Source organism: Neopsephotus bourkii, unplaced genomic scaffold (assembly GCF_033783945.1).
Source record: "Neopsephotus bourkii isolate Nb327-2 ecotype Australia unplaced genomic scaffold, CSIRO-AGI_Nbou_v1 NB_1154, whole genome shotgun sequence".
NCBI lineage: Eukaryota > Metazoa > Chordata > Aves > Psittaciformes > Psittacidae > Neopsephotus > Neopsephotus bourkii.
The window spans coordinates 2,187,644-2,212,167 of NW_026901640.1; the positions used below are offsets into that span (position 1 = coordinate 2,187,644).

General features: G+C 46.4%; 1 protein-coding gene across 4 annotated transcripts in view; it reads right to left on the bottom strand.

The window, feature by feature from the left end:
• MYO1C (myosin IC) overlaps positions 1-24,524 on the bottom strand; it is a 52,182-nt gene that overhangs the window by 18,582 nt on the left and 9,076 nt on the right. The window contains exon 1 of one of the 4 annotated variants that reach the window (XM_061363411.1): positions 24,299-24,432. The exons of 2 other annotated variants lie outside the window; for them this stretch is intronic. In XM_061363411.1, coding sequence (XP_061219395.1) covers positions 24,299-24,340 — 42 coding nt within the window. In that variant the 5' untranslated portion in view covers positions 24,341-24,432. Of the gene's footprint in view, positions 1-8,558; positions 8,727-24,298; positions 24,433-24,524 lie in introns of those variants that run through there. One more of the 4 variants, XM_061363412.1, reaches the window with a different exon arrangement.

The following is a 24,524-nucleotide window of genomic DNA, read 5'->3' on the forward strand; positions in this document are numbered from 1 at the left end:
TCTCTCTGCTTGTCTCTCTCACTTCATAACGGGAAGTCCTTTCGAGGTGAGGAATCTTTTATGACTCATGGTGATTCATCTCATGAGCAAACAGCTTCACGCTGCTGACCAAGTTAAAAGCTTTAGCAAAACACCCAATGGGAAAACTCAGAACTAACGAGAAGTGGGCACTTCTGCATCCCATGCCACTGAATCTAGGCTGTGACACTAACATCCATCCCATGCGTCAAGCAGCTTCTACTCCCTGACCCTCTTTTAAAGGTTACATTTTCAACACGACATGGTTCAGATACAACCATCTCTGCACAACACAGGTCTGCTGACTTCTTACTCCACTCAGCCTCATGTACTAAAACAGGCAGAGGAAATGTGCACTAAAAGTGACTCAGTCGCTGCTTGCAGGGAAAACTTCTACACAGCAGACAGATGATGTACAGGGCACAGAAGAGATGCTCCAGAAATCAGAGACAGGAGATCCAACACAGTAAACCATTTGCCTCACATCTGTGCTGAAGGATCTGCATTTCCTTATCACATTCTTAAATCCCTCTTACTTTGCAAACTCCTCACAGCAATCACCCTTCTCCTAAATCATTTCCCTACAGCACTAATGCGTTTCAGAGAATCTATTATTATACTCTGGGATGTTGCCATCGCTGGCACAAACACCACTGGTGCCTGCTCCTCACAGGCTAACAGCAATACCCAGGCACCCTCTCCTGCAGCGGTGTTGCAAACCAGGAATGCCAGACCCCTACTGCAGCACTGTCATCCAGCCCCCAAACCCTGCACAGTGATGGAGATGTTTTTGCTGACTCACGTTGTCAGGTAGTTCCTTTCTGCTCCTTCTCAAGATATAATAGTGGTCAGAGCACGGGGGCTGATGGAGTGCAGGAAACACAAAATGAAAACAACCTTGGTCAGAAGAAAATTTACCTTCTGTTTTGTTAAGTAGTAATAAAGGTAAGACCCAGGCAAGTATAAATTTGGGCAAAATTCCCTCGATCTGCAGTTGTTTAGACTTACCAACCACTCACAAATGCAGTTTTACCTGTTTCTTTAAGTTGTAATTGTCTTTCTTCCCAAAACCCTGGACATAAGTGATTGTGGGGAACTAGCAGCTTTCAGGAAGACAAATCAGTTCCTCCTGGAACTCTCAAACCCAGACCCACTCTAATGGCTCAAGCATCACAAAGAAACATTCATTTTAATTTCCCTTCTTATTTTTTCTGAGTAGTCTCCTGGATTTCTAAGCTTTGAAAGATGCCATTTGGGAGGAATTCTGCACATACTGTCACTAAGTAATCTTCCTAAAACACCCCCAAACTTTCCAAGCCAATTCCTCCACACCTTCAGCAAAGCGCTTTGTTGTCTCCTTCACCCCTCTCTGCCAAGGCGAAGAGGAAAGGGGGAAGCCCTGGAGAAGGAAGGTGGTGACATAAAGGACAACACTGGCAAAAGAAATAGAGAACTATCCCATACAAATAAGCTCTGCCTAGAGCAGTGCAGTCCTGAAGCAGATTTTGAGCAAAGATAATGGCAATAAAGGTAAAACCAGAAGAAAATCACCAGTTTAAGTGGGCAGGGTCATGAATACGACTGAGGAGAAACTTCCACCCTCACACACTTAATCCAAGTTTATATAATCCTAAAGACTTCCACAGAAAATGTCACTTAACAGCTTCAGCAGCTCCTTCATCAGCCACTCCCTCAGCTTCAGGACACACTGATCCCAGCGGCACGCATCCAGCCTGAGGAAGGAGCAATCCATCCTACTCACAACACACAAACTGCTTCCTCTGGGACAGGCAGTTAAAGGCTGAGGAGCTTTCAGTTTCTTCTCGTTCAGCTCCAACCTCTCTTTGTGAGAACGACCTCATACCTGAAATCTGCAGTCCAAAACACCCCAAAAGCAAGCAGCCTTTCAGCAGTAGTTAACTGTGACCCGGTTACGCAGTCAGATCCTCCACAAGATCATTTTAACCACAGTGTTGTACCCTCCCAAGCCTAACTCCAATGCAAATATGAAGAGCAGTCATAAACCACAGCTGAGCAATACGTGATTCTCCATGCCAGCATTTGCTCATTTGCTTTACTGCTTATGTCCAAGTCTGCCACCAACTTAAAACATCTATGTTAACTATGTAGTTACCAGTAACTTCAACAGATGCAGGGTAACAGGAGGTGAGAATAACCCTTTTTCTTGCAAAATGGAAACAGAACAGTAAGAAAGGGGGGAAGGAAGACACTATTTAGCAAAAACTAATCACAATGATGACCATATGTTCCTGCATATGATGAGTGTGACAGTAAGGCCCTGAATACATTACAATAATGGAAACGTGAAGCATCCGGTGCTAGCAGGCAGCCTTCAAATCTGGTGGCTGTAAATTAATGCTAGAAAACCCAGTCAGGGGGCTTAAATAAGTGAGTGGAGCTAATTAGCCATTAAAGCAGTTTGCCCACGGACAGCACAGGCTCCCTCAGTGCCTCTGCAGTGGATGGATTTCTCTGTGCCAAACCGCCTCCGGGTGATGTACAGCTCATTTCCAACGTGCTCTGTGAGAAATCAGCTTGGGCAACTCTGAAAGCCCTGTGACAGGGAGTGTGTATTCCAGGCAATGAGGAGAACAGAGGCTGTGAGGGTCTGGTTAGATCCTTCCTTGTGAAAATCAGTTCTTGAAGCTGCTAAGAGAGTTCAGTGCTAAATGAGCTGCTGTGACAGGGAGAAGACAGGCAAAAGGCCCATCCCACAGCCCTCTGTGCAGCTGCACCCTTTGGCTTCCACCAGCTCCAGTGCTTGTGCAATAAGCTACACTGGAAACCTGACAGGGATTAAAATTAGCCTGGGTTTGGGTTCTTTTATTAGTATTATTTTAATCCAGGCCATTTTCCCACACTGGTTCTACACATCCTCACTCGCAGCGGCTGACAGATGATGGTGGCACAAGATTGGGAACCACAGTGGAGACTGAGAGGAGGGAATATTGCAGCATCAGGGCCAGTTCCTGCTGGGTTTAAGTGCTGGTGAAACTACCACCAAAGAGGCAAGTTAGATGTAGCCTAACAGCTCACCACCACCAAACCACACACAGTCTTTGTCTCGCTGGCATGTGTTCATGCAAGCAATTACCTGTCTTGAATCAATGCAACTTGCTAAATCAGCTAAATAAAGCACAGGGGAAAAAAAAAGAAAGGTGGTAATTTTCTATCAAGGTAGTGAGCTGAATCACCATAACCATGGGATCATGGAGTGTCAGAGCCAGGGCAAGGAGGGAAGGGAGTGCAGGTGCCCATTGACAGTAACAACCCATTAACTCTACCATGAGCAATGTGACCCTACCCATAGGAACCAAAAGGAGGAGCAGGCTAAGGATCCCAGGCTTCCTAGGATACACCATGCTAATGCCACCCCAATACAAGCTGCAAAGAGGGAATTGCAAAAATCTGAGCAATCTCCAGCTGATCTTGGTGCCTTCCTCTCTCAAACTTGCTTAAAATCACAGCCCTTTACTAAAATCACATCCTGATGGTCACTCCTACTTGAGAGAGTACAACCTGCCACAGCATTTCTCATACCCACCCCAGGGCACAGCTCCTAGGGACTCATTCCCACACTATTTTAACCCACTTTTTGCTTTTAATCACTTTTCCAGAGCTGTTAGCACAACAGTGGCTCACGGCCAGGGAAGGAAAAGCCGTCGCTCCTGAATGATGGGGCCCAAGCCAGTGCAGTTACCAAAGCGGCACCACTTCCACATGCCTTTCTCTTCCGTGTGATTAAGCTTTGGGAAAGACTTTCTGCTGGTGTGAACTGGTGCTGAATGCAGCCTGCAGAGCCAGGTTTACCTTGGCTCAGGTTCCAGCTTTTCTTTGTATTCATCCAAGAGTTAACAAGACCAGAAAATACCCCGTCACAAATGAGAGTTACAAAAGCACCCAAGACTACACCAGAGTCTCCTAAGGTGAACTGGTAAATCTCTGACATGCTACTTGTGAAGGTGTAAACCAGTAGTTCTCTTTTTAAACTGTGCTAAAAGAGTATGATAAAGACTTTCCCCTGCTTAAGATCAACTCCTGGGATGGTTTGGATTGGAAGGAACCTTAAAGCTCACCCAGTTCCAACCCCCTGCCATGGGCAGGGATGCCTTCCAATAGAGCAGGTTGTTCCAAGCCCCATCCAACCTGCCAGCCACCAAGAGATGAGGAAGCATTCAGTAGCTCAGGCAACTCCCAGTCCTTCCTGGAGCATCCATGAGTGATGCTTGTGGAAACACCTGAAGCACTCCAAGTGAATGGTCTTATACGGAGCAGGGAAGCATTGTAGTCATCTGATGTAGAAAGAAAGTCACAACAAACACGATTTCTGCTTCAATGTCTGAAGATGTATGTTTGACTATTTTCCTCTGACAAGGAATTAACCAGTGTCCATCCAGCAGAGCAGGAGACTTGCACTAAAACCCCCTCAGGAAGTGGGTGCTGTATGGAAAGAGGCAGCATCTTTATCTTGGTATGGAGTGGAAGATGATTGATCTGGAGGCTCCAGAAATAGTTACAAAGCCAGGAACGGAAGAACAGGCACGAACCAAGTAGGAGTGGGAAGGGAAATTCAGATTAGATTCGGGAAGACAATGAGGAGTCTGAACCAAGAACGAACTTCTCATGGGGAGGTGGCAGTGAAAACACATTTGTCTCCTGGATAGCCTGACATTCCTCACTGTCATGCCAAAGCTGCAGGAAGGAAAACAATGCCTCCGATTTCTACTCCACTCTATGGCCTGAGAAAGGGCTTGGACACAGCCTGGGCTAGACAGCAGGGCAGACAAAACTCAGCTCTTTTATCCAGGGCCTCAATTCCTGAGGTGCAGAATGGGAGAGCTCCTTATTTCCTTTGACATAGAGAAAGAAATAATGAAAACAACTGAGGTGGACCAGAATCAAGGGATCTTAGTCAAGCACTTGTTGCCTGCCAGCAAATCCCTGACAGGCTCAAGTGCAGCACTTGGGATCCTCCTGCTTCTTGCCACACTGAAAATGAGCTGCACTTTTTGGACTATGTTAGCCAACTGCAGGGTTGGAATAAGGGATTCCTGAGAGGCGGCTCGGGTCTCCTGTAAAACACCTCTCCAAACAGCCCCATGGATTTATTTGCCCATTCTGAAGCCACCTGAGCTCAGCCAATAATTTATACAACACAAATCCCATGCATTTGGGTTGTTTAGTTAAGAAAATGAAGTAACAAAAGCAAATGTTACATTTTGGCTTTAATTCTTTAAGCTTTTTTGGAACTTATTTCCCACAGGGTGTAAGCCTGTGGGAGAGGGGCTTTGGACAAGGGATGTAGGGACAGGCCAAGGGGAATGGCTTGAGCCTGCCAGAGGGGAGACTGAGCTGAGCTCTTAGGCAGAAGCTCTTCCCTGTGAGGGTGCTGAGGCGCTGGCACAGGGTGCCCAGAGAAGCTGTGGCTGCCCCATCCCTGGCAGTGCTCAAGGCCAGGTTGGACACAGGGGCTTGGAGCAAGCTGCTCCAGTGGAAGGGGTCCCTGCCCATGGCAGGGGTTGGAGCTGGATGAGCTTTAAGGTCCCTTCAACCCAAACCATTCTATGCTTCTATGATGATTCTATGAAGCTGTTCTGAGCAGACAACTTGGGTAAAATCAAAAGTGTCAGATCAAAGAAGCTCAAAACCAGGTAACAGCTCTGAAGACACAGACCAGTGGAGTTAAAGGAACAACTTGAACTTACAACCAAGTCACCATTTATAGCAGAATCACTTTTCTATTCCTGCTTCTTTTAGAGCAATACATGGCCAGCAATGGAATGTGGGAGCCCGTGCTCGGAGCCTGCTTCTCGGATACTTCCCTCCTGATCCTAAACCACATGTTGGAAGGATCTAACTACAGAATCCACTATTCAAGAAATTATATTAAAGAGAAAGAAATGCTATTTCCTTGACTAATTCTTGTAAACTGTTTATTTTGAGGTCTTATGTGTTTTAAGTAGGGACAAACTGGAATACATTAAACCATAAAATAACCAGAAATACAGGGGAAGCAATCTCAGTCTGCTCTCACAAAGACTTCTTACATCCCCACTAGCAAACTGCCTAGAAACTGAAGTTCTGCCTCCCTCACTTTCCAGGCTATGGAACCATTTAATCTCCCAACAAAATAGAAAGCACAATGGGAAATGGGAGCAATGGATAAAACCCTGTGTGCATTACTTTAAGTATCTATCAAACACACAGGGGATAGAACTGGGAAAGCAAATGTTTCATCTTTTGAAAAGCAATAATGCAGGGTGCAGATGTCATTGCAATTAATGATGACTGTTAATATAGTAATCAATGATGTTTGACATTTGCAAATTGGAAGTATTTAGAATAGTAAGAATCCATCTAAGGAGCTCGAATGTAAATTACAATGGACCAGAAACCAAAGCAAGCCATGGAGATTCAATGGCAAGCAGGTAACATGATTTGTTTCCTGTTTATAATGGAATTACATCTTCTAGACTTTACTTTTTGGGGGAATAGGGAGGAAGTTAGGGAAAAAGAGAAGCAATCAGTAGCGAAAAGGAAAAGGGCGTTGTAAGAACTGATTCAAAAGAGAGGTAAAGCATCTAACCCCTTAGAGGGGCTGCTGATATTTCAATCAACAAGCTAAATATAAAATAGCAGTAAGAAAAATGAACCAGACAAACCAGGAACTCAACCAAGGCTGGAAAAGTAAATACACTGGATTTCTATATTTAGGGAGCTGACATTTTTGCTCCTGAACAGCTGACACAAGCTGGTGCTGCTTGGGAGATGCTGCTGATCACTCCTCATTGCAGTACTACCTGTGCCCCCAGGGTACAGGCCTGGGCATCCCTCAGTAGATGCAGAAAACAAACAGAGGGCACAAGAAGCAAAATCTCACATCACTGCCCTTCCAAGGAAGTTTTGCCATTGACTGAGCTGGTGAGAGGAGCAGAAACCCAGACACCAGCCTACAGGTAAGAACTATGGGATGCACATGCTCCCCCTGCCTCCCCGCTTGCAGCAATGGGGTGCCCACTCTGCATCCTTGTTCAGAGCTCTGGGATAATACTGTATTTCCCTCTAAATCCATGCATCCTTTCATCTCACTTCCAACCAATACTGCGGGTTACTCCTGCAGCACTCTGCCCTTCCCCACACCAGAGGTTCCCACCTTCCCTGCTGGCTTCCCCACGCCCCACACAACCATTTCAGACCATGAAGTCTTTCAGAGGCAGTCAAACTTTCCGAGCACAGCAAGCACTCCAGAGCATTCCTGGGGCATGTGAAGGGCACTTCCACACCCATGTGTTCTCTTGGGGAATATCAAGCACCACCGTGGACAACACCACTCATCACACTCTCTCCATCACCAACCTTTCCATCTCCTGCTGTAGGTGAGTTTGCTGGCTCCGCCATCCTCCATGCCAACAGAAACCCAAGCACAAGCACTGTCACCTCCACCTTCACATGTGCTATCTCATCTAGGCAGGTTCTCCAGAAGCTCTGCTCTTTTCCTTTATCACCAAGACCCTTTCTCAGAGTGGTCAACACTAGGCTATTGGGATGCACGAGGATCTCTACACTGGGCAGGTATGGGATACTCCAACCCTTGCTACTGCTTCTTCAACAGAGAACTGCTTGAATTCACAAACACGACGTTTTCAGTCTTTCTCTTCCTAAATTTGGGAAGTTATTGCCAATTACAGCCGTGAACATTCTCATCCAGCCAAAAGCCCACGTACACTTCTGTTCTAACATTCCCTCATTCTTGACCTCAGCATCTTCCAACGTCAGTGAATTCCATGGCCCAATTATGCATTGTACGAACATAATCTTTGCATCAGTTTGGCAACTCCTAACACAACTCTTCCTGTGCCACAACACAGAAGAAAGAAGCTCATGATCTGTCTTCTCTATGGCATTATTGTATGTGGACTTTTTCCCCTCCTCTCTTACTCATCTCTTTCTCCAGGTACTAATCCTGGTCTTCTCAAGCTTTTGCCACATACTTTCCTAAGCTCCTGGTGCAATGCAGTACACAGAGCCAGGCTTTCTGGTTGCTGCTAAAACATGGACAAAGTTTGATAAAGTAAATACACCCTGGAGGAACCGAGTGGCAATGAGTCCTTAAGCAGGTATTTCCTGCCATTCCCGAGGGTGGTAGTCAGACAGAAAGGAGCCCATCATGGCCCTGGGAAGGACACAGCAGAGCCCAGCACCAGTAGGGTATGTTCGCATCCTCAAGCCCCTTCCACCCAAGCAAAGGCTCCACCCTTTCTTCTCCCCTAATGCAGAGCCCAGGTTCCCACTTCTCTTCCCACTTCCTCAGCTCCCACCTTGGCTTCCTCCTCGAAACATGCATTTCCTTGGGGTTTTATCTCATTCCAACCCCTTCCAAATCACTTTCCAATGAAGGCATCTCTCGCAAAGCATTTCACTTCCCTGCTGGAACCTTGGCAATGTGTCTCCCTTCTCCTCAGGGCCAGATACACATCCAAAAGCTGCAAACCCATCAAGAGAGCGGGAGCAAATCTTACCGCGCCTCTGAACTTCATCTCTGCCTCCTGGCAGCTCCCGCAGAGCCTGAGTTCACCCTGCTGCAAAAAGCAGGAATCTGAGGACAAGTTCTCCCTCCTGTCAGTTGCCTTGCCTTTTGCTTCTTTTTTTTTTCATGACATTTTCGGTGCAGTCCCAACTCCTTCCCTCCCACCAGCTCCTACTGGAGCATCCCGGAGAGGGCGTTTTCCAAGGAGAAGGAGAGGAACTCTCCTCCCCTTGCAAAGAGGAGAGCTGGGTGTGCAGAGCTCAGGAGAGGCAGGCCAAGAGCAGTCAGCTGTCCTCTGCCTTCCCTGCAGAGTGCCTAACCACAGGGAAAAACGGCAAGGAAAGTAATCCCAGGCGCTGGTGCACAGCCCAACACACAAACCCACAGAGGCGGGACAGGAAGAGATGTGTTCCATTACAGCAAGTTTGCACTGAAGCAGCAGCAAGAGCATTCCCCAAACCTGCTCCCAACTCACCCCAACAGCAGCAGAATCAATCTCCTGGGCTTACAGTTACACTTGTAATTATGCTCTTGGTGCATCAGAAGGCCACAGAGTCTGAGGATAGGATGTAGTTTGACTTGTCTGCTCTTGCAAGGACTTTTAGCATAGTGGATGAGGAGTATTGTACTCCAGAAACATGTGGAGGTCCCTGAGGTCCTTATGACAAAATAACCTGCACTACACCAAGTAAGACCCTTCCTAGGACATACTGAAGCCATCATTGCCCTTAGTCTCCAATCCTTGCAAACAGTGTTTCTGTCTGAGGCCGTCTGGGTTTGGTCACACACAAAACAATCACAGAACCAGAGCTTGGTTTGGGTAGAGGGGACCTTAAAGCTCATCCAGCTCCAACCCCTGCCACGGGCAGGGACCCCTTCCACTGGAGCAGCTTGCTCCAAGCCCCTGTGTCCAACCTGGTCTTGAGCACTGCCAGGGATGGGGCAGCCACAGCTTCTCTGGGCACCCTGGGCCAGGGCATGCATGCAGCCTTTGCCAGCATTGGATGGAAAGTGAAAGCAGGAGAGGCAATGGGTGAAAGCTGGAAGAAGGGAAATTCCAATGAGATATTGGGAAACTTTTTTTTCCACAGTGAGCGCTGTCAAAGACTGGAACAGGGGCCCCACAAGTTGTGAAACTCCATCCTTGGAGATATTTGAGACTCAATCAGACAATGCCTGAGCAACCTGACCTAAGTGGGGTTAGACCAGAGATCTCCACAGGCCCCTTCCAACCTAAAATGATTCCATGAATTATTTTGCTCCTCTATGATCTAAGCTGTGTCCATCCTAAAATGAATCACGGGTACAGCAAAACTGGACTTACTCCTGAAGTTAGGAAGGTCTCAAACTTAAGTCTAAGGCCTACAGATAAGAATATGAATTTTCCAGAGGTCACTTGCTCTAAATGCATGTGGCCACATCTGCACTGAGCAAACATGAGCCTGATCCAAACAACTCCTGATTTTCCACAGCATCCTTATCAAAGTTAAGGGGAATAGAATCTTGCTTGATGTGCATGGGGGCTTCTGAAAAGAGAGCACTGCAGACTCTCTTGCATCTGCTGAACATCTCTTGCATGCTTCTGGAATCAGTTATCACACTAAGTGTCAGCTATCATCACCATAAGCAGGCGAGCAGAGGTGGCAAACTCAATAATGCTCTTTTGTCACCATAAGACTTTTGGGGAGGATATTACTTTGTTACCTGTGTCTCTCTTTTCTAAGTGGGGAAGGCTTTTCTCATGACTGTAGGATAAAGAAGAAAGTAGGCATAAACCAATTTCCCTTCTCCAAAAAGGCTCTTTGACCCTCAGGTGTATTAGTCTCAGATCAGCTGTAACTGCAGGACCCCAGGCAGTGTGCAGCACTACTGAGTAAGCCCAGCACTATAAGCATCTCAGTTGCTGGAATCTATTTACAGTGGTCCCTCATGACAGTCATCACCCAAATCCTGCAGTACCAACAGGCAGATTCTCCAACCATTGAATGCACAGTCATGAAACCCTCCCCAACCTCCTCAGCTGCTGCTATTTCATGACTGGCACTATCTGGAGCCACCTCTGCTTAAAGGCTGCTTTGGGTTTTTTTAGTTCATATCAAAACGCACATTGCCCAGATTCTATTACAGAAAGGGTAAAGTCAAGCATTAGATTTAAACCAAGGAGCTGAAAAGCTTTAAAAGTAAAGCTCACACAAGTAAAGTACAACAAAACAAGGCCACTACTCAGCCAGGAGGCTATTTAAAACCAAAGAAACACAGGGGATGTTTGTCAGTGGTTCAGTGCAGTGCTCCCCTCTCATTAGCTCTGACCCAAGGCACTGAGCCCATGGTGGGTGCCATTCCTGCCAGGAAGGACGTGCCAACCACTGCAAGGATTTGTGATGAAGCTCTTCTGAAGGGTGCTATGATGCCACTAGCCCCCAATAGATTCCATTTTGAGAAGTGATTGAAACCTTACCTCCCAATTCTTACACGACTCTCTTTGGCATGATTTCTACTCCCTTCTTTTATCAGCCAGCTGAGGAGTTGGATGAATTATTAACAGAGGCAGCCTCAGGACACGTTTCAGAGAGGGGTTTAGCATTGATCTATGTCAGAGCACTGAAAGAAATGGACAATACTCCAAAGCCCTGCTCAGTGCAGGAGAACAGCTAAGATCCAAAGTAATACAAGCTCTGTTCCCCTGGGCCATGTGAGCCATCACAGAGTCTCAACAGCAAGCCCTGATCCAGGAGTTTTCCAAGTCTAATTAGAACTGTGGCCTGGCAGCTCTAATTCTTCAGCAGGAGAACGTCAGTTCTCCACCATCGTTCCTCAAATCAGTCCAGTTGTAGCCAAACACCACCCAATAAAACTCATGTTAAGTATTAGTAAAGAGTTATCTTCACATTAACACCTTCACCTTTCCCCTAGTTCACACCTCCTAACACTTGTCAGGACACACCTCAGCACTGGAAATGCCATTTCCTTGCGGGAGAACCCTTTATTCACTGGGAATTCCTTTACTCAGAAAGCTTTTTTCTGCAGCCAAAGTACTGCCCAGCTCCTGTTGGCGCATGGGTTAGCCTAAAGTAGGAGGGGGAAAAATATGATTGGAAAACAGAGATAACCAGCATCATTTTGATTTAAAAGACCTTGATCCTGGATTATTAAAGTGATAAAACCAGGCTCTTCCTTTCCAGCAACAGAGCCCAGCCCTTGCCCGTGATTTCTGCTGAGGATGGCTGGCTGGGTCTGCATCACCACTACAGGCAACTACAGGCAGAGGTATGAATCAAGTTTTCCAGGCCTCACCAGTCAGAAGTGACTCATATAAACCCTGGATTAGAGCACTGGGATTGCTCTGCTCGGTGCTGATAAGCAGCTGATTCCCTGCATACAATTCCACATTCAAAGCAAGGGGACTGGAAACCTTTCCTGTCAGCCCTGCTCCGGCAGGCTCACAGAGAGCAGTGCGTGACCTGCTAAGCTGCACTCACAAGCAGTGGCTCTGCTGGAAGAGAACAGTTTAGCCCCATTAAACCAGTCTAAAACCAGTGAAACCATCAGTAGACCAGTGCAAATTCCACTGCACAATATAAACCTGGAGGTACGGGATGCTGGTTTGGGTTTATGCTATTCCAAAAAAATCCATGTGGATTACATCTACGTTATTCCAAAAGCAAAAGGTGTCAGGTTCATCTATCAATGTGTATCTTTTTTATCAGGATTTCCATAATATTCACTATTTCTGCCTTGCAAAACAACTCCAGAATAACACACATTCCATAATTAGAAAGCACTTGGCAAAGATACCATGGGAAAGAAACCACCCTCGACAGGCCAGGAATTCAAGGGCCCTTCCTCTTGCAGGTCAGAGGAACATCTTAGAAAATAGGAATTTCTTTAACCTACCACACGTGTCCTGCTGTCCAGACTGCTCTGATCTAAAGCTGATTCAAATGCCTCACATTACTAAGACACCCTATAGCAGGAACTGGAGGTTCCAAAGGACGTCTGGACCACTCCTTGGGGAAAAAAACCCTCTGTTTTAGCAGAGATGGACATCTGACTGCACAGTAACTGCATAAACCAATGCCGTGCCAAAGAATCATCAGTAAATATTGCAACAGGCTCTATAAGGAGGCAGAACCTCCTCCCCATACCATCAGCCCTGGTAAGAATTGTCTGGTTTTCACCCTCTTTTTGTTTGTGGTAACACATCTCTTTCCCCACGCACAAAGCAGCCAGATGTCCCCCAGACAAGTAATTAGGAACAGAAGCCTAGGACATAGGACATTGGTCCCTGGAGACACAACTGGTCAGTTCTGGAACTGCAGACCTACAAAGGTTAAGTCAAAAGCCCATTATACTCACTCAGAAAGTGTCTCAGGATGGCAAAGTTCTTTAATTTTCCTGCAAACTTGATGACATCACGAGTTCTGGGAATGCTCTGCTTCTGTGTGGATGTGTTTGCACGTTTATAGACAAAAGCTGAGCAGTATGTTAAGGTGTGGCCAAAAGGGTTCAAAAACCCAGAAGAGAAAAAAGTCTATTTAAATGATTCTTTTGGAGTCTAATTTATGCTTTGTAACACCTCAAACTGTCAATACTGGTTTTGTTTGTTTCCAGAAAGCTTCAGCAGTGAGAACACTACACTTCTTTCCTTCCCAAGCTTGGTCTTTCACTGATAAACAGGAATATCACCAAAAAATGGAGTATTAGAAAGCATGAAGATGGAAATACACCTCTCCTGGGACTCCTACTCTGTCTCTGTGAGTTTTGCTACCCCTGATGACAGATGCATTTGAGGCACAGCAGGTTTAAAAGCACACACACTACGCTCCTATTTAGTCATGGCTCCCGCACACACACAATAATTCTGGGTTTGTGACGTGAGTGAAAGCCAGAACTGGGTTAATCTAACAAATTGAGATACATTTGCCTTGTTGTTGCTCTCTGCTGAAGCACTGAAAGAGAAATGGGTGATTGGCTTTGATGATCAGAGCAAAGTCCTGCTTCATCATGACCAGATGCCCTTAATACGACGCCAGTGCGTCTCATGCATGCGGCTGCTCGCGCTCCATCCCTGTTACAGCTCTGGTGGTTGTTTTACAGGGCAACTGTGAGACAGCTGATTTACAAACCCACTCTGCCTGTCCCGAGTCCAACAGTCACTGTAGAGCTCACTTCAACAGCACAGAGTTTGAAACAACACTTAATTCAGCTGGATTGCTTTGCCATTACTTTGGTACCATCGTTTCAAGCAGCTCCCCTGCAGCGTCTGTGGCAAGAACAAGAAGAGCCCTTCTGGAGGGAGCTGTTAATACAAACAGCCTGACTCAGTTCTGCTGATGTGCATTCCTCCCAGCTGACTTTCTAAACAGTCCCTCCCAGTGGCAGGACCTACATCTTCCTTTTAAGGGGAAAAAATGTTTTCACAGGAAAAATGAAGTGTTCAAAGCCTGTGCATATCTCTGTGCTTTCTGAGACCATCCTCTCCCTTAAACACACGTTCTCTTTGCATGCAGAAAGAAACTTCTCATTAATATAAAGTCATTTTTTTTAACACAGCCATTAGCTTTGTATCGATGCCCTCCCAGATTCAGGTGAAACATCCTATCATAGCAGTCAAAATGAGTAAGAGAATTGGTTATCCAAAGCATTACGACAAGTAAACCTGAAAGTCAGAAGTGAGAAAGAACAGGCAGAACTTACAGGCTGGGGACACTGCTTTACAGCTCACACGGGTGGCTGACAGTTCCTATTCCTTCAAAATCCTTTTCCTGCATTTCTGAAAAGAGGTTTAGTGTTAGAAAGGAATTAAGACTGGAAAGCATATCATAACAAAAACTTCTTGTTCTATCACCACTAGATAAGGAAAGAGTGAACAGTGGTGATTTGCCTGCGCGTTAGATGAAGGAAACAGGATTTCCCTCTGCTACTCCCTGAGCAAGATCCCAAGGAAATGTTTCTAATAATAGGAAATGACTATATAAGGCCAGATCAGCACTAAACTGTTTGCAGTCTGGAAGAGAAGAACACAGAAGTGTACCGAGGGGGGACACAAGCCAGGCTCTTCACACATCAGTACTATCCAGGAAGGCAGAATGCAGTAAGCTAAGGTTCCCCCATCAAAGGTGGGCAGCATGTAACCTCTAACTTTTCTCTCCTGAGTGGAGAGGGGCCTCTCCCCAGCCCAGAATAGAAAGCTGAATGTCCAGATTAAAGCTGCTGTGTCCTTTTTTCTATCGTGGGAGACAAAAGATAGAAAGAAGACTTTTAGATCTACAGAACAGCGCCTGCAGAACAAGGCTGAGCACATCTCTGATATGAAAGGGCAGGAAAAGACACAGCCACGTCCTAAAGCATGACGTGGCCAGTGCTAACGCAGAAGGAAGGCTGACAGCTCCCCTTCCTGCCCTTCCTGGGCAGTCAATCCATGCAGCACGAGAGTTTGTGACCAGGCCAGTGCTCTCTTGCTGGTTTTAAACTGTGAGGATGCTGGGCACACGTGGAAGAAGCCATTTAACTTGACTTCCAAACTGCTCCCACACAGTTGCGTGCAGCTATGTGCCACAAGCCAGCAGTCCCACAGCTACAACAAGCTGTGTGAATGAATGCCTCAGACTGACTTCTGGATGGAGCCGGAATTGTAGCTCCAACACATTGCTTTTCCCTGTCACTCCATCAGACACAAAACCTGCAAGTCCAGTTTAAGAGAGATTTCCCTTCTTATACAAATGAAAGAGTGCTCACAAAGCCCTCATTTGGATCAAGTGATATCACTGGAACATTGCTCTGTGATCCCCAGTGAGGGGTATCTTTCCATCTCTGCTCTGCCTTTGGATAAGGCCAGCTCCCAGCGCAGAGAAGCTTGCTGAGCAAACACAGTCTGACACAGCTCCATAGCTGCCACAGAAATGAGCACAATATACATTCCTAGACAGGTTTATCACCCAGACTTCTATTTCTGAGAGCAAAAGATGGGCTGCAGCAAAAGGCACAAATCATTTGCTATCTGCAGCCCTGCTCCATCCTATGTCTACAACCCCAGAGCTGCACAGCTTCCAGTGGACCAAATCCCAGCCAAGGTTTCTAATGTGTTAACTAGTTAAGATCTTGAGCTGAAATGGTCAGTTTGCCACAGCAACAACGTTAGGCTGAGAGCCTGAAAATGCAGCAAGCCAAGTTACCCTCCACATGAGATGCAGGAGTTTTAACAGCAGAAACACTCTTCTGCATCACAGCATCAGGAGCTTCTGAGAATGTTGCTGAGATTTACAGCTCCCTGTATTGTTCCAGAGGATTGCTCCAGTGTAACCAGGCTTTCAGGTACGTTCCTCACCAGTTGCTCATACCTTGCCCTTATCCTCACACTACTGGGCCAGAACAGGGTGTGCACTCAAGGGTGTGTTAAGCTTTCCTGGGTATACAGCAAATCTGTCCCAAGAGGATGTTCCGTATTTGGCTTATCTCTGGGGATATCTTGATTCCTGAAGCTTTTTAAACTGACCTTTTCATTTCTGACCAATTCAGGGCTGACATTCCTGCCTGCACAGAGAGGGGGAAACGAGCACAGCAACAGGCAGGTTTTCTTCAGAACCAGTAAACGTGAGTAGTTATGACTTAGGGAAAACTTACCTACAGAAAGAATGCCTTTTAATACCCTTATACCTCTTTTCTCATGTAATAACTGCTCCATACCCATTATAAGGCTCTAAAAAGGGAGAAGAATCGTGGGTATGAGTCTAGGAGTCTGGAAGCAGAGATCAACCACCCCTATGAATGTTATATTGACAGGATCCCAGGTTTCCCCCATGCCACTGATGGTGATCGTAGAATTCTTCTCTAAATATAGGAACTGCCTGTTCAGAACTTCTGACACCAACCCAGTGAAGTTTAAGCTGCTTTTTCTTTAGCAGGTTAAATCTGAAGCCTAGGGGAAGGCAGTCTGGCATGTCAACACCGAAATCCAAACGAGCTTTATCTACTGTATCAGACTGCTTTATAGGAAACAACTAAACTCGACTGACTTGTCCCAAGCTGTCCTTTTTTCCTGGAACTGACAACTTCCATCCATATAGTTTTGCATTAAAAGAAACCCCACCCAAACCAAGACCACTTGGTACTGTGGAAAACAGTTTAGAAAGGAAATACCTCCCTCCAAAATAGCCAAATGGAATTGTTTTTCAGTTCATGTGGAGCTTTTCCTTTTCATAAGGTCTGAATAAAGCTATTGTTGAACTCGTGGTTTGCTGTCAAAAGCAGGAACTTTTCTGCTCTGTGGAGACTGAAGAACAGGTAATACCTGCATTGTATTAGTGTATTCAAGCTTCCAATGGCAGAAAAGTAAAGGATAAATGGCTAAAACTTTCCTGGAAAGCACAAGGAGAATATATTCCACAGATAGAACATACTGCCTGAAATTGGAGGGGGATGTTTAGCTTGTAGCCGAGCGATGCCCCAACAACTACTCCTCCATCCCAATCCTCTTCATGTAATAACAAAATGCCAAGTATGGAAAGCTTATAGTAGCATAAATCAGTATAACCTGAACCCCAAATTCAGGGAAATGCTTCATATGGTTCAGTGGCATCTGTCCGGGGGTTGTTGCATGTAATGTCTATGGGTTCCTTAAGGAAAAGAAGGAACCAGCCCAGTCTGCAAGTACTCTTGCGACAGACACTCAGTTCTGCTGCCAGGAGCGGGTGATACCTGGGAGAAACAAGTTCTTACTTTCCTCCTGGGTGTGCCTCTTCTTTAATGCAAACTTTGCAATGCTGAAAGCCAACTACAAGCTAGAGTGGAGCCACTCTGCCAGCCCAGAGAAAGGGCACCTTCAATGCTTCAGCCATTCAAACAAGCAGAGGAGGTTTCGATTTGGTGATTTACAAGCGTGGAGTTTACAGGCACAATGTGTACTTCCACCAGGTTTCTTTCCCCCTCTGTCCCAAACTGACTTTGTTGGCCTGAGGCAGGCAGTTATTTTGGGACAGTGAAAAGTTATAAATAAATCCTAATGAAACTATTAGGAACGCATACGAGACTGAGCTTCTTTCAAACCCTTCTTTGTAAGGGAACAAAGAGCATTTTACATTTATTACCATGGCATAAGTCCTTTATGAAAAGTTGAAGAGTTTCAACAACAGTCTGCAGTAAAATTGGATTGTGAGCCCATAACAAGACTATCCAACCATGTGTAGAAATTCCAGATTATGCTAAAAGCAATGGCCTAAGCAGTTTCCAAAAGCAGACCAAAGATGAGTAGACACGCAGTGCAGACTGGCTTCTGGCAGCGTGTCAGGCTTGAGGCCTGGCAGCCAAGAGGGAGCACGTGGACAGATGATGTTGCAGCTGGCTTATGTCTGAGCTGCTTCCCTTTACCCTGTTGCTTCTGAAAAGGAGGGTAAAAGCCACCAGATGAAGGGTGTTGTCTGAGGTAATCTCCTTCTGACCAGGCTGACAGCACCCCAAAGATCCCCCAGTGAGCAAAGTCTGTGAACTGCAAACAGTTTTATCCCCAAACAGATATACCTTAGTTAACAGTAAGCAGGGAATGATGAGCTGCCAATCATGTTGGCAGAAGTATTTGAGGATGCCTGGAAAATAGAGACATCATTACAGAAGGCCATCCAACATCCACCAGCATCAGCCTGCACTCCTCAGACAATCCGGAATATTGATTAAAAAGTGATACTCCTATTGAATCAAAACTGCATTAAATCAAGATTAAAATCATTGGCTTGCAGCTCAGAGGCACCCGTTGAAACGTAAGGGATATCTCATCTCCAAGTCATGGGTTTGGTTCCCTGCTCACTCAGGTGAACTGCACTATGGTGTTCCCAGTGCTTTCAGCACTTGCTGCATCATCAGGACATCAATTTAATCAAACCCAAAGACAAAACACACACCAAAGAATAACCAAGGAGCCCATTCCTTTGTGGCTCTCAGGAACACATGTTCCACAACTGGATAAATGTGGGCCTATGCAGTGAATGGAAACATTGATGCGCCAGCTGTGGCTGGGTTCAAATCCTTTCTTTCTCTCCCTGATTTACTTATGGTCCTACATTGTGTGGTTGAAAAACCGCACACATCCTGCTGAGGCAGACAAAGCAGGTAGTCCCAGGCAGGCCCTTTACATCTACTACATAAACACACACTGCTTCTGGGCTGTGACCTCCAATGAGAGAGCCTGAAGGAATCCCTACAGCTGATACAGACATCATCACGCTCCTATAAACTTTCCATACTAGGGACTGGGAGATCTCTTGGAAGTTGGGTATCTTTTGTTCTGATGTTGTCTGAGGAAACCCTCCTGCCCATGGCAGCTGGGATGACAAGAGGAACTGTCAGAAACCTCATCCCACTGGGAAAGAAACACTTTCCTTGCTCTGATTCAACAGGTACAGATTCTCTAGGTGCCCTTGGATGAAGGGCCATGAGGGAGTCTGACCTCTAACCTGCCAGAAGGGTCCAAGAGTCTCAAGAAAGGCTGTATTAAAACCAAAGCCTATAGTGTAAGGAACACATACAAAACACAGGCAGCAGCTTTGGTTCCTTTGCTTACACTTCCTGTTCTAACAGCTCTCAGACACTGCCAGGGCAGCATCATTTGTGATCCTTTAAATCACCTAAAGAAAAGCATCAAAACATGAGGGTTTGTTTCAGGAGCTGTTGTTTGTATGTCTGAACTGGAAGAACAGAGGGACACAGGGCAGCTCATCACTGTAAATTATTGATCTGCTTGCTTTCTAGACACTGCAATGGTAATTAAACAAATGGTAAACAGATACTTCATCAATTACAGAGGTGTCGCTTTCAATTACACTTGCTCCAGGATGAATAAAATACAGAGGTTAAATGCTGTGGGTGCTTCTTCATGCTGGCTTCTCGTTCAAAATCCTCACTACAACACTGATTCCAACCCTCTCATTGTGAGCAAAGTGCTCTTTGCTCACATTAAGCTAGATAAGGGGAAATGAGAGCTTTTGCTTCACCCAGCTTTTCCCCACAATCTTCAGAGAGCACAGTTCCATGGCCAGGAGAGAGGATTTGGAGCTGGGACTAGTGGGATGGATCCCTTTTCTGTTCAACATGGTTACATGGCCCTAAGCCAAGGCCACAGCCCCTGCGGAAACAGCCGGCCTCAAAAAACAGACAAAACCCCCTCAGTTTTGTCTATTAACAACCAGTTGTGAAGCCTGTGAAGTACTGGGCAGGCATTTGATACTGGTAGGTCTTATATACACATCCATACCCCTCCACAACCAAAATGAACACTGGCAAGCTGCTTCTGAAGCAGGATGATGATGACATCCAAGATACCCTGCTAAGCAGAAATCATGTCACAACCATAATGACCACTCCAATTTGATTTAAGATACATTTTTCTATTAGGGTTCATGCCTTACTGCATCAAGGTTAAGGTTATCTCAGCTTCCTATGTTAAATATTATATGAACGAATAAAGATACTTGCTCTAATAATCATTTTGAAACAAAAACAACATCCAAAAAGAGCCTGGCCATCTTGCAATTACTGGCACAGACGCTCTCTGGAACCATTATTACATCTCTTAAATGGGCTGCACTCTGTGAAAGCATTTATTGAAGGCTGAGTTCATCAATTGGTTAAGATGGGGCAGGGAGTAGAAATACTCCAAGTGAAATATGCAGCATAAGCAGACAGCTTAAAAGCACATGCAATAAAGAACCCCTTACAGGTGGGTACAGCCACATTCCTCACCGAGCAGAAGCAGCAGTGAAGCAATAACGCTAGGAGGCAAGATCAGGAGGTGAGAACAGGGAAACACAAGTAGCTGGTGGAGCCAGATCAATCCTAGAAGTCAAAGAACATGTCCTTGGCCTGGTGAAGGCGGGAGTTCAGAGAGGCCAAGGTGATGAACTGAAGGAACACACTGTGGATACGATGGCAACATCACATCATCAGGTGATGGCAACAGAGTGGGAGATGAAGACTGGATGACAGAACCTGAATGAAGGAAAGACCAGCTCTTGGGAGGGGGACAAGACAATCAAAAGGCTGAGCTGACTCTTTACCACTCCCCAAATAATGAGGCTGAAGCACAAGGAGAGCAAGCTCTACCACAGGCCTGATGCCAGCTGCTCTAGGAAGCTTTCCTTGCCTGTTTTAAGTAGTTTCACAACATAAAGCTTTATTCATAAGTGTCTGATGGCGTCCTGGGCATACAACAGCTCTTACCAGCAGAACAGTGTTTGTGGGAAACGTTAGGAAGAGTGTCTAAGAGAGATAAAGCCTCTGAGTTGCAGACGAAGCTGCCAGTCCTCATTTCCAGCTTGTCAGAGCAAGTCCTTCTTGAAGTCAGCAGCCTGGAATGAAGAGAATCTGGCATTTGGGAGGCATGTATGAGGTTCAGACAGCCAGGGCGGAGCGGCTGACTTTAATCACACTTTCCACAATGGGGCAGGGGGAGTGGCAAAGTACAGGGAGTGATGGGCGTTATCTGCTATATACTCACAAATTCCTCCTCTTTGGATTTCAAACCTGACCTCCTTTCCTGCTCCCACTAGCCCCTGGAGCAGGTGGGGAAGGGCAGGCACACAGAGCTGGGATTCCAGAGTCCTTCACATTCTTGGGATTCCTGTATCCGTGATGGGCAGCACACACTTGTCTGCTGGAACAGCTGATGGGTCACAGGAGTAGCTACATGCAGGTATTGCCCTTCCTGCAAAGCTGGACCTCATCGTTCCAAACTTCACTAACCCAGGTGCTAACCCATTGCTGCCTCTGCTGCTCCAGCTTACCTGCTGGGGGATATTTAGTATGCACATTCAAAAGTTGTTTCTCTGTCTTGTGCCAGAACATCTCTATTCTGGAGAGGGAAATATCAACAGAACATCTAAAAATATGGGCTTGCACCAACCACTGCCAACTTGTTATGAAGCCTCCTTAACAAGAGTGCTAGTATGGTATCAAAAAGGAGTAAAGCTCCAAAATAGCTCAATCCAGCTGCCCACTAGAGCATCAGCAACAATACTCTATGAAGAATTCCAGTCCAAACCACTTTGGGTTGCCTTCTGCCCTCACAATGAAGCTACAGTGCACTAAATCACATGGAGCTTCAATTCCATCTAGAAATAGCCTCTTCAAGTTCCTATTGCAGGATGGCATTCCTCAATTTTGTCTACTGGGGTGCCACTACTGGTGGTGACAGCAACAGCAGCTACAGACTGCAGGAACCTGCGTGTACACCCAGAAAGGGCACACGTCCAGATCCAACCTCTCTCACGACAGGTTTTGGCAGCAAAATGATTTCCTTCTCCCTCACCCTTTCTGCCTGTGTCGATCACATCATGCTCAGATGGCACAAACCAGTACCCTTGTCCTACTGCCCCACAGAGGTACATTGCTAGAGCCCCACAGGGCCAAAAAGTTCTTTGGATGTTTAGAGCATGGAAGAACAGTGCAAAAGTGAGCATTCAGCCTAAGAAGGCTCTGAGACCTTAGAGCATCCTCCAGTGATGAAGCTGAAGAAGGGCTTTCGACAAGGGCCTGTAGGGACAGGCCAAGGGGAATGGCTTGAACCTGCCAGAGGGGAGACTGAGCTGAGCTCTTAGGCAGAAGCTCTTCCCTGTGTGGCTGCCCCATCCCTGGCAGTGCTCAAGGCCAGGTTGGACCCAGAGGCTTGGAGCAAGCTGATCCAGTAGAAGGGGTCCCTGCCTGTTGCAGGGGTTGGAACTGGATGAGCTTTAAGGTCCCTTCCAATACAAACCATTCTATGACCACCAGCTGGGCAGGGTGTCCTCCCCTCCAGGCTCCCATTGCACAGGCTCTCCCAGCTTCCTTCCACAAGCACTCTGGGAAGCAGCAGAGGTGTATCTGCTCCAGAGGGAGCAAAACACTCCAGACATCAGCACCCAAGGGACCTGCTGATGTGGGCTCCCTGCTTGGAACCCAGGCGCTCTGCATGCTGCTCTGGCAAGCAGCAGAACAGACACCAGCTTCCCTTGGCTCAGTGTCTCAGTGTGCTCACTCCAGCTGTCTGTATCAGTGCTCTCCATTCCTGACCTGATACCACGTAACGGGCAACAGCACTGCAGGCACTCCATGGGCAGATGGTTACTGCACTGCTCATGAGCTATAATAGGTATTACAGCTTGGGAATCCCCACTGCAAGAAGTGGAGATAGTGTATTCTATTTAGAAATCTCAATAAAGACAACATTTAGAGGACAACTAATTACCATTTATGTTCCAAACATCTGGCCTAGCTCCACAGCCACAGGCTGGGAGGGTTTAGTGCCAATCACCCACACACAAGGGCACAAAAGTGCCCCCAGTGTGACTGCAGAACCTTCTAGCAAACTCCTCACTACCACTGACTTCAAGGATCACAACCCAGTAGCATAAAAACAGCCACACAAGCCATCATTCCCCCAGCATTCCATTCCAAACACACCTCCAAGATGAAAAGAGCACAGAAAGTGTCCTCTAAAGAGTCAGAGTGCAGTCCCAGGCTGTAAATGGACTGTGATGCAGGATAAGCCCAGCTGTGCTTATCATGGTCCTCCCCCTCCTCTGTCCTGGGACTGAGATCTGCTCAGGTCTGTCATGAGACAGGGAACTAAACAAACAGAAGAGGCCTTTTCACTTCATCACTGTATCCCAAACTTGGTTTCAGGTGATTCACCAAAGGGTCAAATGGATGCTGGTGCAGGGAGTGCAGAGCTACAGCAAAACCAATTGAAACAGAACTTCATGGCAATATAAGCTCACCTCAGTTCCTGCAGGAATACACCCTCCTGGCAGACAAGTAAAGAATGGGCATTCCAGTAAGTGGTGAGGATGAAGTTCTGATGCTCTGGTTGCTTGCTTCATCCCCTGCTCTTACACATACATATGCCTTCAAACACTTAAAACCTTGGGAAGTGATGCATTATCATCACCAGCAGCCTCCAGGACAAGCCCAGGAATGCCACAGCCTACACTGTCAGTTGTAGTGCTCCACAATCAGGGGATCAGCAATATAAATTACCTGGTGCACGTGGGTATGTGTCCCACCAGATCTGCCAGCAGAATCACACCCAGCTAACACTGGTCTGATACCCAACAGGAATGTGAACAACTGATACCTAAAAATGAGGGCTGGTGAGGCTGGACTTTCACTGCACACAGAAGGGATGATGAGCTCACTCCACGCATCCCTGTGCCACTTACTGACCCAAATGAGCCTTCCCATTCCCTACCAATCCACAGATCTCCACTCAGCCCACACTAAACACTGACTGATCTACTGTAACAAGCACTGTGTCACATTTGTGTTGACTCATCTTCAGCTCAGATAAGTGGTTTGTAATTAAGATAATGTGGTTCGGGGCCAGTGAAAGTGTGGCCTGAAAAGCACTTTCCAGAGTTCAGCAGAGTGCTAGAGATCAACCAGAGAAATTCATCACTCAAACCAGGAAGGTACCAAGCTCACAGCTACTTTTAGACCTTTATACCCAAATTTACCTTTCCAGCCTATCCAAAATAAAAGCAAGATTCACTACAACAAAGCTTTCCCTTGGAAAATAACAGCTTGCTTGTACAATGCTTGGAAATTATTTCTTTCCAAACATATGCCCTCAATGTGCAGCAATGCTGATTTTCTTCCACTCAGGTGGCAACGTGGTCTTTTCACGTGCTCCCTATTTCTGATGGCACAGAAATGCATTCAGTGACAAAGAGCCAGCTTAACTGAAGCCTCTAGAAAGAAGTAAACAGTTACATGAGTGCAGCTTTTGAGTTCCATGGACTTCAGCCTGGACATAGTTCACATTCCCATCCTACACGGAGCTACTCGATGGAATATTCCTCCCATTGCAAGCTGAAGCAGGGAAGTGGTTGGGAGAGCAGCAGCTGGCAGGTTGTTCCAGGCTGAAGGTTCAAGGAGCTCCATGATGTCCCCACCTAGACATGGAATCATCAGAGCAGAAACAGACACCTGGCAACCA